Here is a 15,484-nt window from a genome sequence, read left to right as displayed (position 1 = left end):
CTTACTTGTGGCTATAAAACTATTAAAGAGAAAACAAGCCAGGCAAACATGGCTCTTGTCTTCCTTTTAACTGACTAGATTCGAGGTTAAATGTGAAGGATAATGCTCTTCCTGACAGAATCCCAGAGTACCTGATGAACGGGGAGAATCGCTTTGTCTGCAGAGGGGCTGAGAAATGAGGCCCACAAGGGGCTGGGCAGGCTGACCACTCCCCAGGGACAGCTCTGGGAGGATGCTGGGGACACTCTGCCCTGTGCCACCTCCACCCACACCAGCCTTACCCCTTTGGGGTGGGGAAGGAGGGCTGAAAGAGGGCCGGAGAACAGAGCCAACACACTCTTCAGAGAAACACTGAAGGCCGACCTGCTCATCCCAAAGATGGCAACTGCTTTGTGTGTGTGTGGAGGTTTTGAGAAAAAGAAGCAATTCCTATGGCCGGAGACACGGATTCTGAGCCAAGAATGGGTTTCAGACTTTCACATGGCCAGACAGAGTCTGGAAATTCCCAACATTCTATATAAATATATCTCTTTTTTGTGTCTTATTTATTCTCAACCATCCTTCCTATTATTCAAGCTTTCAGTCACTCTGTGCCCATAAGGCTCTGTTTTCCCTTGTCCAGCTCTCTAGATTTGAAACTTCCCTCTCTCCCCACTCATTCTGACACAGAGTTTTCTATGAATTGCCAGCTTTCTCTCCAAAATGACTCCTTTAAATTATTAGTTGCAAGCACAAGGACTAGAGTTCTCTTGCAGGTCATTCACGGCTTCTACTTTATAGCACGTCACCGCTTATAAAGCTTTGTGGTGTACGCGACCTAATAAGGACCAGGAATTCTTTTAGAAGTCAGCTTCAGAGAATGGAAATTACTTGTCCAAGGTCTCAGCTGTAAAGTGGCAGAGCTAGGACTCTGGCCCAGAGTGCTCCGACTCTACCTTTAGGGCTCTTTTCGGGCCACAGAGCAGTGTTTAACAGCACACACCCTACCGTGCACTCGAGAGAACAGGCACTCAAATCAAAACCAACCCGGTAGGGACACCTGGGTGGCTCAGTGGGATAAAGCCTCTGCCTTTGGCTCAGGTCATGATCCCAGAGTTCTGGGATCGAGCCCCACATCAGGCTCTCTGCTCAACAGGGAGTCTGCTTCCTCCTCTCTCTCTGCCTGCCTCTCTGCCTACTAGTGATCTCTGTCTGTCATATAAATAAATAAAATCTTAACAAAAACAAAAAAACCAACCCGGTAAATGTGCAAGGTCGGAACCAAGTTTGGATCCTGGCTCTAGCATCCCCCACTTGTGTGACCTTGGTCAAAATCCCTTAACCTCACTAGGGCCTCCGTTTTCTTTGCCTTTAAAATGGAGCTTTAGTAGGAACTACTCTCATTGGAAAGGAAGGTATTCATGGGGATCAAATCAAACCATGACTTTAAATTTCATAGAACAGTGCCTTGCACAAAGTAAGTGCCTAAAATATGTTAGATGTGCTTATTAAAAACAACAATAATTGAGGGTCTCTTCTCACTTAGCTTTCCCAAAACACTCTTTTGCAAACCTGTTTTAAAAAGAAACCACACACACACACAATAGCAAGACAACAGGGCTATCTATTCCCAAAGAGAGTGCCAGGGTATATTTGTGTGTGTGTGTGTGTGTGTGTGTGTGTGTGTGTGTATAAACAGGGACCTTCTAAACTACTCAGTTCTAGGAATACAAAGTGTAAACACAAGTTGGTGATATTTACCATGAAATAAGTCAGGACAAAGAATTTTAAAGCTCTTGAAAGAGTGACTTTCCAGAGGCAGGAAGTATAACCTTCAGCAGAAAAGAAAGGAATGGTCTCACTGAAAATGTAAGAATTGAAGCAGAAGTTTTAGAGAATCTCACTCCTCCCAAAGGAATGACCAGCAGACCAAGGGAAATGGCATTTCTTCCATCAATCTGGTAAGGACCTCAGGAAGAGGAGCCATAGCAGGAGGGGCAGTAAGGAATGGGGGAGGCCCCAGCCCCTATCTGCTTGCTGGAAAGAGCTCATGAGAGGCAGACCGCTTAGCTTAGAATCATATGTCCTACCCCATACTAAAAGTCACGGAGCCTAAGACCATTGTCAGCTATCACAAATGTGCTTAAAGCTGACATTTTTCAGGAGGAAGACAATGTGACCAATGGAACTTGCCTAAGTTGATCTGTTGCTGAGCAAACGGGATCCCCAGTAGATTTACAGTATGCTTGATTAGAAGAGACAATGAGACAATCTCACCTTAACTCTGACCTTTTTGCCTTTGACAGAGGAGGGAGCCAACACCCAGACATGTAAAGTGATTGATCAAGGTCTCCTGATAAGGAACAGTGTATCGAGGGCTTGTGTATGCCAGGTGCTGTTCTAACCCCATATACATGGAATGTGCTGGATCCTCATAAAAACTCCTGTAGGCAGGCACTGTTACTATCCTCACTGACAAATGAGAAACCAGAAGCAAAAGGGAGGCCAACTGTCTTGCCCAAGGTCCCAGAACTAGCAAGTGTTCACCCTCAAGTTTAGGTTCCCTGGCCCAAAGCATAGTTCCCAAGGGCTCCCAGACTGAGTTGTGCTTAAGATGCTACCTTGAGCAGGAATTGTTAGTTGAATACTATCCTTGAAAGTGAAGATTTTTCCTTCCTTTATTGAGAAAACTGCCTTTTATCATAAAGCTAGAAGACACTATTCTTCACTTGGTTCCCAGATAAGCATGCCTTTTTTTTTTTTAAATGATAAACTTGGCCTAGAAATAAAGACATAAATTAGAGTAAATGTGATTCCAGCAACAAGATGGGCAGTGTGCAGAGAAGCAGCAAGAAAGATGAGCCCACTGAGAAGCTTGGCCTCCTGTCCTAGAAGGTGGATCAGTCTAGGCAGGGACCGACCAGCCAGAAGATGCCACCCATAGGCTGGGAGTCTGCTCTCACCCAGCAGAGGCCTTGACGGCAGAGCAAGCCCAGGCAAACCAGCAATAAGAATTTATCGAGCAGCAAACACAGGCACAGCAGCACCAAGCCACTACCTGTCTGTGGCTCCCTTCTGCCTTGCACAGAACAGAAGCTGGTGCACTAGTTTTTTACGTGGAGATTCTCTACTGAAAGAAGGGAAATACTGAGAGGAGAAAAATCACCAGAGTTGGACCCCAAGGAAAGCACTTGCTTAATTATGTCTAGTTCTTGGAGTTCTTGAGAGGCACTGGAAATGGGACTCCATACGAGCAAGGGCCCTGTCTGTCTATTCATCCCTGTAACCCAGGACCAACCACGGTGTCCAGCACATTGCAGGCTCTCATTCAACACACCCTGATTAACTGAATGAATAAACTCACCGTTTAGGGCCTGAAATGCTGGGTTGACAAGGGAATGCTAATCATTTTTAAGAAATGCATTACAGTAAGTGCCCAGCAGAGGTCAGAGTAGAGTCTTCAGGGCCGAGACAGTTCAACAAATCGTGAGAGGAGATAAAGGAAAGGAGCCAGTATTTGCTGGAACCTACCACCTCTGCCAGGCTTTGTGCTCCGGGCTTCACACCTTTTCCCTCTCAATCCGTACAACTCCCTTTCAGAATAGTCCGATCAAATTCACAGTAACGCACCCTGCCACTCCCACTCACCTCAACATTTTTCCAACATTGCCTCCAATTACAAAAGATCCCTTTTCTTCTCTCATTCTAAAAATGTCCTCATCTCATGTAAACCTGCTACAGTATGAGCCAGCTTGGATTCAAAACACAGGTAAAATCAGAGGGTTCACGAAAAAATCCAAATAGATTGAGAATTCCCCAAGGCATTTAAAAATGAGAACTGGAAGTTAACTTCCCACAACCACTCTAATGCATACAGTAGGTGCTCTGTAGAACTAAAGAGACATCTCATTTATTAAAGAAGCATTTATGGATTCTCACTCTTTATTCTCTCAATTTCCTTCAAATGTCTAAGTGGTGTAAAATTAATATCCTTTCTTCCATTAAATGGCTCAACACGATCTGAGCAGTGGAGTTTCCCCAGAAATTTCTGACTAGCCTATACAAGTCACCCCTACACAAGAGAGAGAAGACTGTATTCTTTCTTGAACAATACTTAGGGGCTTTCTTGTAAAAGCTGCTTATAAAGTCGGCCAGGGAAAAGAATATCATTCCCATGAACCAGGTACTTGGCTCCTCAAAACGGGTCCTGGCCCAGAACACTCAGCAGCAAGCCACCAGGGACCATCCTCAGTCAGCAAGAGGAGACATCACCAGCCAGAAGTAAGCCGTGCAAACTATTCCCTTTACACTTGCTTGTCATTTTCTCAGGAAAGTCAGTTAGAAGATTTGAGAGCAGATGGGTAACGTTCTTGATAGCTCCTGGGTGCTGCCTTAGGCCTTAATGAATATGGAACTGTCAACTCATAAATCAACCCCAGGCAGTGACCCTCCCTCCAGACAGCTGCAGCAACTCTTCCAAGCACAACTGACAAGCTCTGAAAGGCAAAACCAGCTCCTCTGATGTTGAGAACATCTGGTTCCCTTAAGAAGTGAAAAGAAATACTGGTCCCCCAGTGTGTTTTTCTGAGGCATGCAAAATGGTCAGAAAAGAGATACTAATTCAAAAAAGAAAGAGGGAAAGAATAAGAGACTATTCTTATAAATATTCCCCAAGATCAATTCTTTCTATGTTTTTTTCAAACCAAACTCATGGGAATCTGATTGAATTCGCAAGGACAAAACAAAGACTAGTCACAGAAAACTACCCTGGCAAGTAAACACATTACAGAGCAGAAGAGAGAACCAACAGTCACCAGGAAAGCAGAAGTTGGGTGGTTCTGTCGCTCCCACACCTGGGCATTTCACCAGTGCCGCTCGGTGACAAAACGACATTGTGGCTGGGCTCCCCAAGGGGAGAGCTCTGGCAGGACAAGGCGCCCCAGCAGTGGCACAACTGTTTCGATCGGCTCAGCATGTACTGGGACAAGACCTGATCTGAGAGCGCCAAATCCTTACCACTAGACCACCAGGGAGCGTCAAGACCTGATCTGAGGAGCCCAGCATGAGGCCTTTCAGCACAAGAGCAGGCTGGAGGTGGAGGGTGGCTGCTGCCTCTGAAACCAACTATTCCACTCCCTGTGAAGTGGGACTTGGGACACCGAGACCCTCAGCTCTCCCAGTGTGCACTCCCCCGGGGTTCCCTGGAGAAGGCTGACCCCTGCAACGCTTGTGCCTGGGCCAGAAGGCAAAGGGCCCCACTCCTCCTCCTGTTGGGTAAGAGGAGGGTGGCAGGGACTGTGGCTTCATCACTCACCTGCTGTAGAGGGTGGAGTCGGTGACGATGGGGATGTGAGAGGTGAGCTGGCCCCAGATCCTGCTAAGAGAAAACACAGACAAACCCTCCTGGGGACCAAAGACAGACATCTGGAATCTGGCCTGAGCGGGGCACCCACTGTTGTCTGAGAATCTGCACTTGGCTGAGTGGGTGGGTCTTGTGGTAAAAGGTGGGGAGGGACAGAGAATTCAGAGCCTGGACCCAGTGACCTCAGGTTTCCCCCAGGGTGCAGGGTATGCTTTGTCCCCAGGCCACTAAGGGCTCCCTGCCACCCGCTGCCTTCTACGCCCTGCCTGGGTTGAAACCAACTCTGAACGGTCGACGGCTTGTGCAGTTGGCTATGGTATCTCCTCCTGACACAGCCTCTGTCCCTGCATAATGAATGACAAACGACAGTGGCCACAAGTGGTACAGGGGACAAAGCCATCCAGGGGAAGTCACTCTAGAGGAAGCAAGAATTCTCCACAGCATCCAACTAGCAGTGCTCTCTGCAGAAGTTCCATTTAATCAGCAGCTACGCTCAACTAGGTAGGGTCAGCCTGTTTGGTTTGTGGATCACCCAGGCCTCTTCTTAGATGAAATCGAGTAAGAACCTTCTTTTCCATTAAAACAACCTGCATATTCCCATATTCTCAGCATCTCCCCTTTGCTCAGGAGTCCCCAGAGAACATCCTGCTGGCCTGACATGAAAGCAGCCCAACAAACAGAGAGGTTCCTACATAAGCCTTTCTGTGGCCATGGGAAGCCCCCTCCCCATGACAGAGGTCCTCTGGAGTGAGTGACCGAAGCTCCAGGGAGGGCCACGATCAGGCCTCTGAGAAGCCTCCAACCATCACCTCACCTACCACCCACAGGACAGGCTGGGCACAGCACGGACACTGGGCGTGAGGAGAAACGTCCCAGTTAAACCACATCTCCCTCAAGCGGAGTAGCTTTTCCCTGTTCGCAATATTCTCTCACCTCCCTATAAACAGGAGAGGTGTTTTACTGAAAAATGAGGTAAAACCCAACGCATCCTGTGTTTCTATTGCTTTCCAGTGCTGATGGAGATATGTAAAGGGGAGAAGATCGCACTTGTGATTCCAGTGGGGTCTGGAGATGATCTGTCCATTTCCACCAATGGCTACATGGCTTTCCTGAACTTCTTGAGGGCGTGGCGGGGTCTTGGGAGTCCGTGGAGTCTCATCCGGGTGCATGGGGCCCAGAGCCTTGCAGGCAGGCAGGGCCTCAGGAAGGTGGAGAACACTGAGCCAGGCTTTCTCTGCCTTCTAAGGAATAAGCCACTGGACAGAGTATCTGTCCGACATGCTGGGTGGAGACAGGAGTCTCAGCCTAACGCTGATGATGACTGGCCCATATCCATTTCATCAACTGTGGAGAAAGGAGACCTCCAACTCTGGAACTGCCCACTGGCCACAGCAGCCACTATCCCTGAGGAGCCAGCCTTGGTCTTCACTGGGGGCCTCCCCACCTCTCTCCCTTCTGCAGCTCAAGTCTGCAGGCAGTGGTGTCAGCACATTCCCGCCTCTTCCTGAAGTCCACGACCCTCCCCAACAGCCCCGCTCCCTACTTCCGGCCCCACCCGCACCGCCTGCCATCTCTGGCTGCGGCTGGTCCAGGACTCGCATCCTATGCGCCCTGGCAGGCATCTCTTCACTGACTGCGTGGGGAAGACCCGAGCAGGCACGAGCTGTGAACACCCTCCATGTCCTCCCTTCCTTCCACTTTTAAATGCTTCTGCCTCTTCATCCAGCTCTCCTGGCTCCTGCCTCCCAGGAAGAGATGAACGAGCTTCCTCTTCGGTGAGGCTGACAGCTGGGCTCCTGAGCCTAACCTCTTGGCCTTCTGGCCTCCCGGTCGCTCTCTCTTGCACATCTTCAGCTTCTCCCTCTCTGCTCAGCCCTTCTCCCGCCTCAAAGTATATGCAGCTATCCCTCAACCTAACAAAACCTCCCCTCTCCTTGGCCCTCCAGGCTAAGCTGAAGCTGTGCAGGTTCGAATGAAGCCATGCCCTCTCTATGTGGAACTCTATCTCACAGATGCATAAGGTGGAAGGAAAAAAAAGATTCATAGGATGCATAAGGTGGAAAAACTGAAGTCCCCAAAGGATCTTTCAATCTGGCCCTGATTTCCGAAGATGGAGATACTAAGGTCCACAGCCAGCGGGGCTGGGCGAGGGGTACCCAGGAGCGGGTCAGAGAACCATGCTCTGTGCCACCCCAGCCCTTCTGGAATGATGCTCTTTGCCACCCCCGCCACCATACCCACACACTGTTCAGTGCTTTCCTCAACCCATATATAAGGGCACTTCCTCCCACCATGTAGGGACCAAAGTAGAGGGCAAGACTCAGGGTCGTTTCTATTCGAGAAGGTTCTACTAACAAACAGGAGGCCTCGTGTTGTTAGTTGGGTTGGTTTTTCATCCATGCCTCATGCCCATCTTTGATCAAGTCTCACCATCAGTGCAGAGGCTGGGTTACCCCATAACCTGAGGATTCTTCAGCACTTGAGTCCTGTGAGCCTGTGAATGCTGTCACAATTCTTTACTAGGGGCAGGGTTCTCTTGTTCCCTACACTGCTCAGTGTCTGGCCACTAGAAGCCAAAAACTCTTGACTCCTCGTCCTGACCCTTGGGCCCGGAGGCCCCACTACAATCTATAACCAGTTACCTGAATTATTGGAGTTGCTGTATTTTGCTGAATGCTCTTCACTGTTCTCAATCGCAGATCGTTTTGACTTCTTTCAAAATAAGAGAGAGAGATGGAGGGCAGCAAAGGATAAACACACTGAAGCCAAGAGTTAGAACACAAATATTTTCCAGGCACACAGTGAAACTAGCTACATACGAGGTCGTATTTGGCCTCATAACTTAATAAAGTTAAGAAGCCACGAGCCACAACCAAAAAGGGGAATAAAACCAAGAACGCTGAGTTTACTATCTCAGGCCAGTCATTCTCCCCAATTACATTAGGCTGTAATCATCCCAGCAAGCCAGGAAACTATACGGTCCATTTCTCCACTGATATTATGCGGCTCTTTTTTAAAAGCTGCAAATCAGTCATCTGGAAATAGTTTTAGCTTTCAAGGAGATATAGCACAAAATCTTGTCATTAACTAAATGTGCACTATTAACCTACAGCTTTCTTCACATGTAGCCAAGAATTTGCAAAGAGGGGACGCCTGGGTGGCTCAGTTGGTTAAGCATCTGCCTTCGGCTCAGGTCATGATCTCAGCGTCCTGGGATCGAGCCTGGCCATCTGGCTCCCTCCTCAGGGGGGAGCCTGCTTCTCCCTCTCCCCCACTCATGCTTTCTCTCTTTCTCTCATAAATAAAAAAAATCTTAAAAAAAAAAAAAAAGAATTCACAGAGAATCCAGAGACACCACGCTTACCTTTCGAGCTAAAATCTTTCTCTTTTTCCTTTCTTCTTCAGATCCATGGTGAGACTGAGCTCTTGTCAGTCTTCGATGCTGGTGAATCTTTGAGAGACCACAATTCATCACAAATGTAAGTGTATCCTACATCAGTGAAAATCTCTAACATGTTTTGCCAAATCAAGTTATTTTGGATGAAAATTTTGTCCTTCCTCAGCCTGTCACCTCCAAGCCTGGGTCTGGATGTCTGAGAGAAGAGTCTGCCAGAAGCTAAAGATCTTTCTCCTTTCCCTCTGTTCCTTCCTGCCCTTTGCTCCTCTATGGAAGACAAGTGTGGCTCCCAGCACCTTCAGAGCAAGGACAACGTGTGGCCCCTACCTCTACCCAGCCTGCCCCAATCATAAAGGAAGACCATGTGTTATGGATGTGCTTGTCTCCCCCACAGGCTCAGCACCTTGAGGGCAGGACTTGTGAAGTAATCGGCAACCTCACAACATTGAGCATGAAGCCTGGTTCAGAGCAAGGATGCAAGAAATGTTTATGGAATGAACAACCAATCAAAGGTAAGTCACCGTGAATACGGCGGCAAAGGATGGGGACACTAAAAGATCAAAAGCCAGTAAGGAGCTAGTAACATGTACCTGTTTCTGTTCTTCAATTAGTCTTTTCTCTATACATTCTTTGGCGATTCTCAATGCCTCTTTTAACTTTGTGGGGATCTGAAAGAAGAGAAAGTACATAACCCACTGAGTAAAATGGCCAGAGATTCTCTTAAGCCCTGGTTTTAATACAGGACTTAATTGGTTGGTTATCATGAAGGAGGGAGTCTGCTGTAGAGCCAGGGGGTGGCCTGAGTGGCTCAGTGGGTTAAAGCCTCTGCCTTAGGCTCAGGTCATGGTCTCAGGGTCCTGGGATCGAGCCCCGCATCGGGCTCTCTGCTCAGCCGGGAGCCAGCTTCCCTTCCTCTCACTCTGCCTGCCTCTCTGCCTATTTGTGATCTCTGTCTGTCAAATAAATAAATAAAATCTTAAAAAAAAAAAAAAAAGAACCAGTCACAGGTACCCACTTGAATACTATCCATCCCCACCATGCTCACTGCAGTACCATTTTTTAGTAATGAATATATGAAACGTGTAAATAAACACGACATGTTTCAAGTAACTCAAGTAACTCAAGGGGCCCTAAATGGCAAAACAATCTTGAAACAGAAGATCGAAATTGGAAGCATCACACTTCTCGATTTCAAAATATATTACAAAACTACAATAATCAAAATAATGTTCTATTGGCATACAGACAGATACATGGACCAAGAGGACAGAATAGAGAGCCTAGAAATAAAACTCTCATGTGGTATAAGGTGAAATGATATTTGAGCAGGGTGCCAAAAATACATGGTAGAGAAAGGACAGTGTCTTCAATAAATGGTGCTGGGAAAATTGAATGTGAAAGAATGAAGCTGGACCCTCACCTTATGCCATGTGCAAAAATTAACTCAAAACTGGACTGAAGACCTGAAACTATAAAACTCCTAGAACACAACAGAAGCTTTAAGATATTGGATCTGACAATGATTTTGGATAAGACCCCAAAAGCACAGTCAAGAAAAGCAAAAACAGACAGATGGAACTTTCTAGAAACTTCTGCATATCAAAGGAAATAATCAGTAGAGTAAAAATGAACTTATAGTATGGGAGGAAATAATTGGGAATCATATATTAACAAGGGGTAAGAGCCAAAATATACAAAGAACTCTTATAACCTGACAAAAGAAAATAAATAACCTGATGGAAAAAAACAGATGTGTCACAAAAAAATAGATGATACCAGAATAAAGCTTGAAAAAAAAAAGATTAGAAAATCTAAGAGGAAAAAAAAAAAAAAACCAAAAAACAGGCAAAGGACCTGAAGAGACATTTCCTCAAAGAAGATTTAACAATGGGCAACAAGTGTATGAAAAGACTAATCAACATCTCTCATTAGAGGAATGTAAATCGAAACCATGCTGAGATACCACCTCACACACATTAGGATGGTCATTATTGCAAAAGCAGAAAATAACAAGTGTTGGCGAGGACAGGGAGAAATTGGAGCCCTCATGCACTGACAGTGGGAACGTAAAATGGTGTGGCTGCTGTGGAAGACACCACAAAGTTTCTCGGAAGGCTAAAAATAGAAATACCACATGATCTAGCAATCTCACTTCTGGGTACATATCCCAAAGACTGGAAAGCAGGGTCCTGAAGAGATATGTGCACACCCAAGTTCACTGCATTATTCACAATAGCTGAGAGGTGAAAAAAGCTCAAATGTCCATCGATAAAGGAATGGATAAACGAAATGTGGTATGTGCATACAGTAGAATAGTATTCAGCCTTCAAAAAGAAAAGAAAAGAAAAGAAATCCTGGGGAACCTGAATGGCTCAGTGGGTTAAGTGTCTGCTTTCGGTTTAGGTCATGATCCCAGGCCCTGGGATCGAGCCCCACATCGGGCTTCCTGCTCAGCAGGGAACTTGCTTTTCCCTCTCTCTTTGCTCTCTCCCTCTCTCTCAAATAAATAAATAAAATCTTAGAAAAAAAAAAAAAGGACATCTTGTTACATGAACACAGAGGACATTACACTGAGTGAAATGAGCCAGTCACAAAAGAACAAATACTGTAAGCTTCCGGGTATATAAGCCATCTGAAATAGTCAAAGTTATGGAAGCAGAAAGAAGTGTATTTGCCAAGGGCTGGGGATGGGTTAATGGGGGAGTTGTCTGATGGGTCTTGAGTTTCAGTTACTGAGATAAAAATGTTCTAGGAGTATGTTACACAACAAATATGAACACAGTTAACAGTACTAAAGTGTACACTTAAAAATGGTTAAGAGCGGGGCGCCTGGGTGGCTCAGTGGGTTAAGGCTCTGCCTTTGGCTCAGGTCATGGTCTCAGAGTCCTGGGATCGAGCCCCACGTGGGGCTCTCTGCTCAGCAGGGAGCCTGCTTCCCCCCCTCTCTCTGCCTGCCTCTCTGCCTACTTGTGATCTCTCTCTGTCAAATAAATAAATAAAACCTTTTTAAGAAAATGGTTAATAGGATAACTTTTATGTTTTTTATCATAATGAAAATAAAAAATATATACAGCTTATTGGAACACACACAAACCAATTCAATTAATCATCATATTTTATAACTTCAGAGAAATTTTCTCTATGAAAGATTTATTTTCTGTATTTCATAAGCTTAAGCTTTTTCCTGCCGGAAGATATTCTTTTTTTCTTTTTCTTTTTTTTTTTTTTGAGAGCTAGAGGGTGGAGCAGAGGGAGAGAGAGAATCCTAAGCAGGCTCCAGCACAGAGCCCGATGTGGGGCTTGATCCTACAATCCTGAGATGATGAGCCGAGCTGAAATCAAGAATCGGATGCTCAATGGACTGAGCCTCGCAGGCGCCCCCTGCCAGAAGATACTCTTCCGGAAGATACTCTTCTAGCCTGGTACCTGGTATGCTTCTGAGCCTGTTGTTTCTTCAGGCCTGGGAAACTGACAGCTGGATCATGTTCAACTTTCTGTCTCTATTCTTCTTCTTTTTTTTTTTTTAAGATTTTATTTATTTGACAGACAGAGATCATAAGCAGGCAGAGAGGCAGGCAGAGAGAGAGGAGGAAGCAGGCTCCCTGCTGAGCAGAGAGCCCAATGCGGGGCTCAATCCCAGGATCCTGGGATCATGACCTGAGCCGAAGGCAGAGGCTTTAACCCACTGAGCCACCTAGGCGCCCCTGTGTGTATTATTCTTTTAAAAATTAAAATTTAAAAACCTTTGAATAGGTAATGTGGTTCAAAATTCAAAGATATGAAAGGATACATACATAGTAAAGAGTCTGCCAATGCGTTCTCCTTCATGGAGGCAACCAATGTCACCAGTTTCTTGTGTATCTTTCCAGAAAGAATGTACATACACAAGAAATTAACCTTGATTTTTAAATCACGTTGTCATTGTTGCAAAGACTCTCTGGTTCAGAGAAAGAACAAGGTCTAGTAATAATTCCTAGGCTGGATAGGGTTGGGGAGAGCATATTTATTTACAAGGCCGAATGTATTTCCTGGGCAGTTTCAGTGAAGAAGAGATGGATTTAAATGTTTTTCTTTCCTACTTCAGATTCAAACAAGCTATTTTTGTCAAACTCCTCTGGCAAAACAGGACAAAGGAAAATGTTTTCCTCTCCTGTACAATCTTCTGACCCCACCTTGTTTTTGTTTTTCCTAAACAAATTTCATCATAATAATATCACATGTTCTTCTGGAATATGGAGAGGAGGAAGAATCCCCCTTCATCCTACTGCCCAGAACAGAACTGACCTCGAGCCCTGAGGAGAGCCAGTCCTGCCCCCCGACGCCACCCAGGTGCCCATATGGGCCATCTCAGTTGACCAAGAACAATAAACAGGTGTTACTCACCAGTTGTACACACTGAGTAAATATCAACTCAAAGACCAGGCCCATAGATGAGAGATCTCAAATAGGGGTTGTTTTGCTCCCTTCCCTCCCTAGGGGACATTTGCCGATTTTTTGAGACATTTTTTATCATCACAATGTCTGGGGTGGAAGGGAAGTGCTGTTTGCATCTAGTGGGTACAGGCCAGGGAAGTTGCTTCATGTCCAACAATGCACAAGACTGCCCCACAACAAACTATCTGATCCAAAATGTCAAATGTTGTGTATGATGGGACACCTGGGTGGCTTAGTCGGTTAAGCATCTGCCCTTGGCTCACGTCACGATCCCAGAGTTCTGGGATCGAGCTCCCCATGGGGCTTCCTGCTTAGTGGGGAGCCTGCTTTTCCCTCTCCCTGCTGTTCTCCCTGCTTGTGCTTTCTCTCTGACAAATAAATAAAACCTTTAAAAAAATGTCATGTCTGAGAAAAGCAGCCATAGATAAATGGCTAGTTATTAAAAAAAAAAAAAAGCAAAGTAAGGCATCATCCTGAGTTTTTTCGGGTTCTAAAGCCCCTACTCGTCCCGTGATACCACACGACGCTGCTACTTCCCAGGATTTTCCTTGCTAACTTTCTGCTAGACAAGTTATTCTTTTTACACATTGTATTTTTATCTTGCTTGTCTTTCCACCTTAGCCCAAACAGTCGTTTTCCATGCTACTACAATGTCTTTATAAATTTTATTTTCATTAGATAAAAAAATTTTGTCAAACAGATACACCATAAATTCTTAAATTAGTCCCTCATTATAGAGTATTTAGATTGTTTTCAAGTGCTCGCTTTGGCAGCACAGATACTAGAATGTTTTCAAATTCTCACTATTATAAACTCTGGACCTAAACTTCCAGTTATAAAATTAATAAGCCATATTCATTACAACATAGAGGATATAGTCAATATTTTAATGACTTTGTGTGGTAATAGATGGTAACTAGACTTATTGTTGGGATCATTTCATAATATATAAAAAATATCAAGTCACTTTGATGTACACAGACTAAGAGGATATTGCATGTTACCTGTATGTCAATTAAAAAAAATACTGTACCTTCTCTTGTTTGATTAAAAAAAGCACTAACTTGACACACAGATGGCCAATGTCTAATGAGAAGGTGCTCAACATCACTAATCACGGAAATGCAAATCAAAACCACAGGAGGTATCACCTAACATCTGTTGCAAAGGCTGGTATCACAAAGACAAGATAACAACTGCTGGAGAGGATGTGGAGAAAAAAGAAACCTTTATACTATAGGTGGAGATGTAAATTGGGAAAATAGTATGGAGGCTCCTCAAAAAATTAAAAATAGAACTACCAAATGATCCAGCAATTCCACTTCTGGCTATTTATCTGAAGGATATGAAAACACTGAATCAAAAGATATGCACTGGGGCACCTGGGTGGCTCAGTGGGTTAAAGCCTCTGCCTTCAGCTCAGGTCATGGTCCCAGGGTCCTGGGATCGAGCCCCGCACCGGGCTCTCTGCTCAGCAGGGAGCCTGCTTCCTCGTCTCTCTGCCTGCTTCTCTGCCTACTGTGATCTCTGTCTGTCAAATAAATAAATAAAATCTTTAAAAAAAAAAAAGATATGCACTTCCATGTTCACTGCAGCATTATTTATACCACGACATGGAAACAATGGTTGTCTAAGTGTCATCAGTGAATGAATGGATTAAGAAAATGTGGGTATATACAATGGAATATTACTTGGCCATAAAAAAGGAAATCCTGGGATGCCTGGGTGGCTCAGTCGGTTAAGCAGCTGCCTTCTGCTCGGGTCTTGGTCCCAGGGCCCAGGGATCGAGTCCCACATCGGGCTCCCTGCTCAGTGTGCAGACTGCTTCTCCCTCTCCTTCTGCCTCTCCCCCTGCTCCTGCTCGCTTGCACTCTCTCTCAAATAAAGAAATAAAATCTTTAAAAAAAAAAAGGAAATCCTTTCATTTGCAACAACATGAATGGAGCTTGGGGGCATTATGCTAAGTGAAATAAGTTGGAGAGAGAAAGACGAATACCATATGATCTCATTTATATGTGGGCTCTAAAAACAAAACCAAACCTGAACTCATAGAGAACACACTGTTCACAGAGAACAGAATGGTGGTTGCCAGGTCGGGAGGATGGGGCAGATGAAACAGGTGGAGGGGGCAAAAGGTACAAACTTCCAGTCCCAAAATAAGTTAAGTCATAGGGACATAATGTACAGTATGGTGACTATTATTAAGATACTATATTGTATACTTTAAAGTTGCTAAGAAAGTAAATCTTTTTTTTTAAGAAAGTAAATCTTAAAAATTCTCACCACAAGAAGAAAAGAATTTTAACTATATA

At 45.1% G+C, this 15,484-nt stretch overlaps 1 protein-coding gene across 19 annotated transcripts in view; it reads right to left on the bottom strand.

The window, feature by feature from the left end:
- The window catches only part of LOC111143864 (PX domain containing serine/threonine kinase like), a 77,702-nt gene that overhangs the window by 5,080 nt on the left and 57,138 nt on the right, over window positions 1-15,484 (bottom strand). For 8 of the 19 annotated variants that reach the window (XM_022497830.1, XM_022497842.1, XM_022497846.1 and 5 more), the window contains 4 exons: window positions 9,329-9,406; window positions 8,706-8,792; window positions 7,984-8,053; window positions 5,294-5,356 (listed from right to left, as the gene is read on the bottom strand). In XM_022497830.1, the coding sequence (XP_022353538.1) occupies window positions 5,294-5,356; window positions 7,984-8,053; window positions 8,706-8,792; window positions 9,329-9,406 (298 nt within the window). The remainder of the gene's footprint in view (window positions 1-5,293; window positions 5,357-7,983; window positions 8,054-8,705; window positions 8,793-9,328; window positions 9,407-15,484) is intronic. The other 11 variants (XM_022497831.1, XM_022497843.1, XM_022497848.1 and 8 more) reach the window with 2 other exon arrangements.

The sequence above is a fragment of the Enhydra lutris genome, unplaced genomic scaffold (genome assembly GCF_002288905.1).
Source record: "Enhydra lutris kenyoni isolate GAN:26980312 unplaced genomic scaffold, ASM228890v2 scaffoldscaffold10, whole genome shotgun sequence".
NCBI classification, from domain to species: domain Eukaryota; kingdom Metazoa; phylum Chordata; class Mammalia; order Carnivora; family Mustelidae; genus Enhydra; species Enhydra lutris.
Note: the sequence above shows the minus strand (reverse complement) of the source record. Positions and strands in the feature narration are given on the sequence as shown.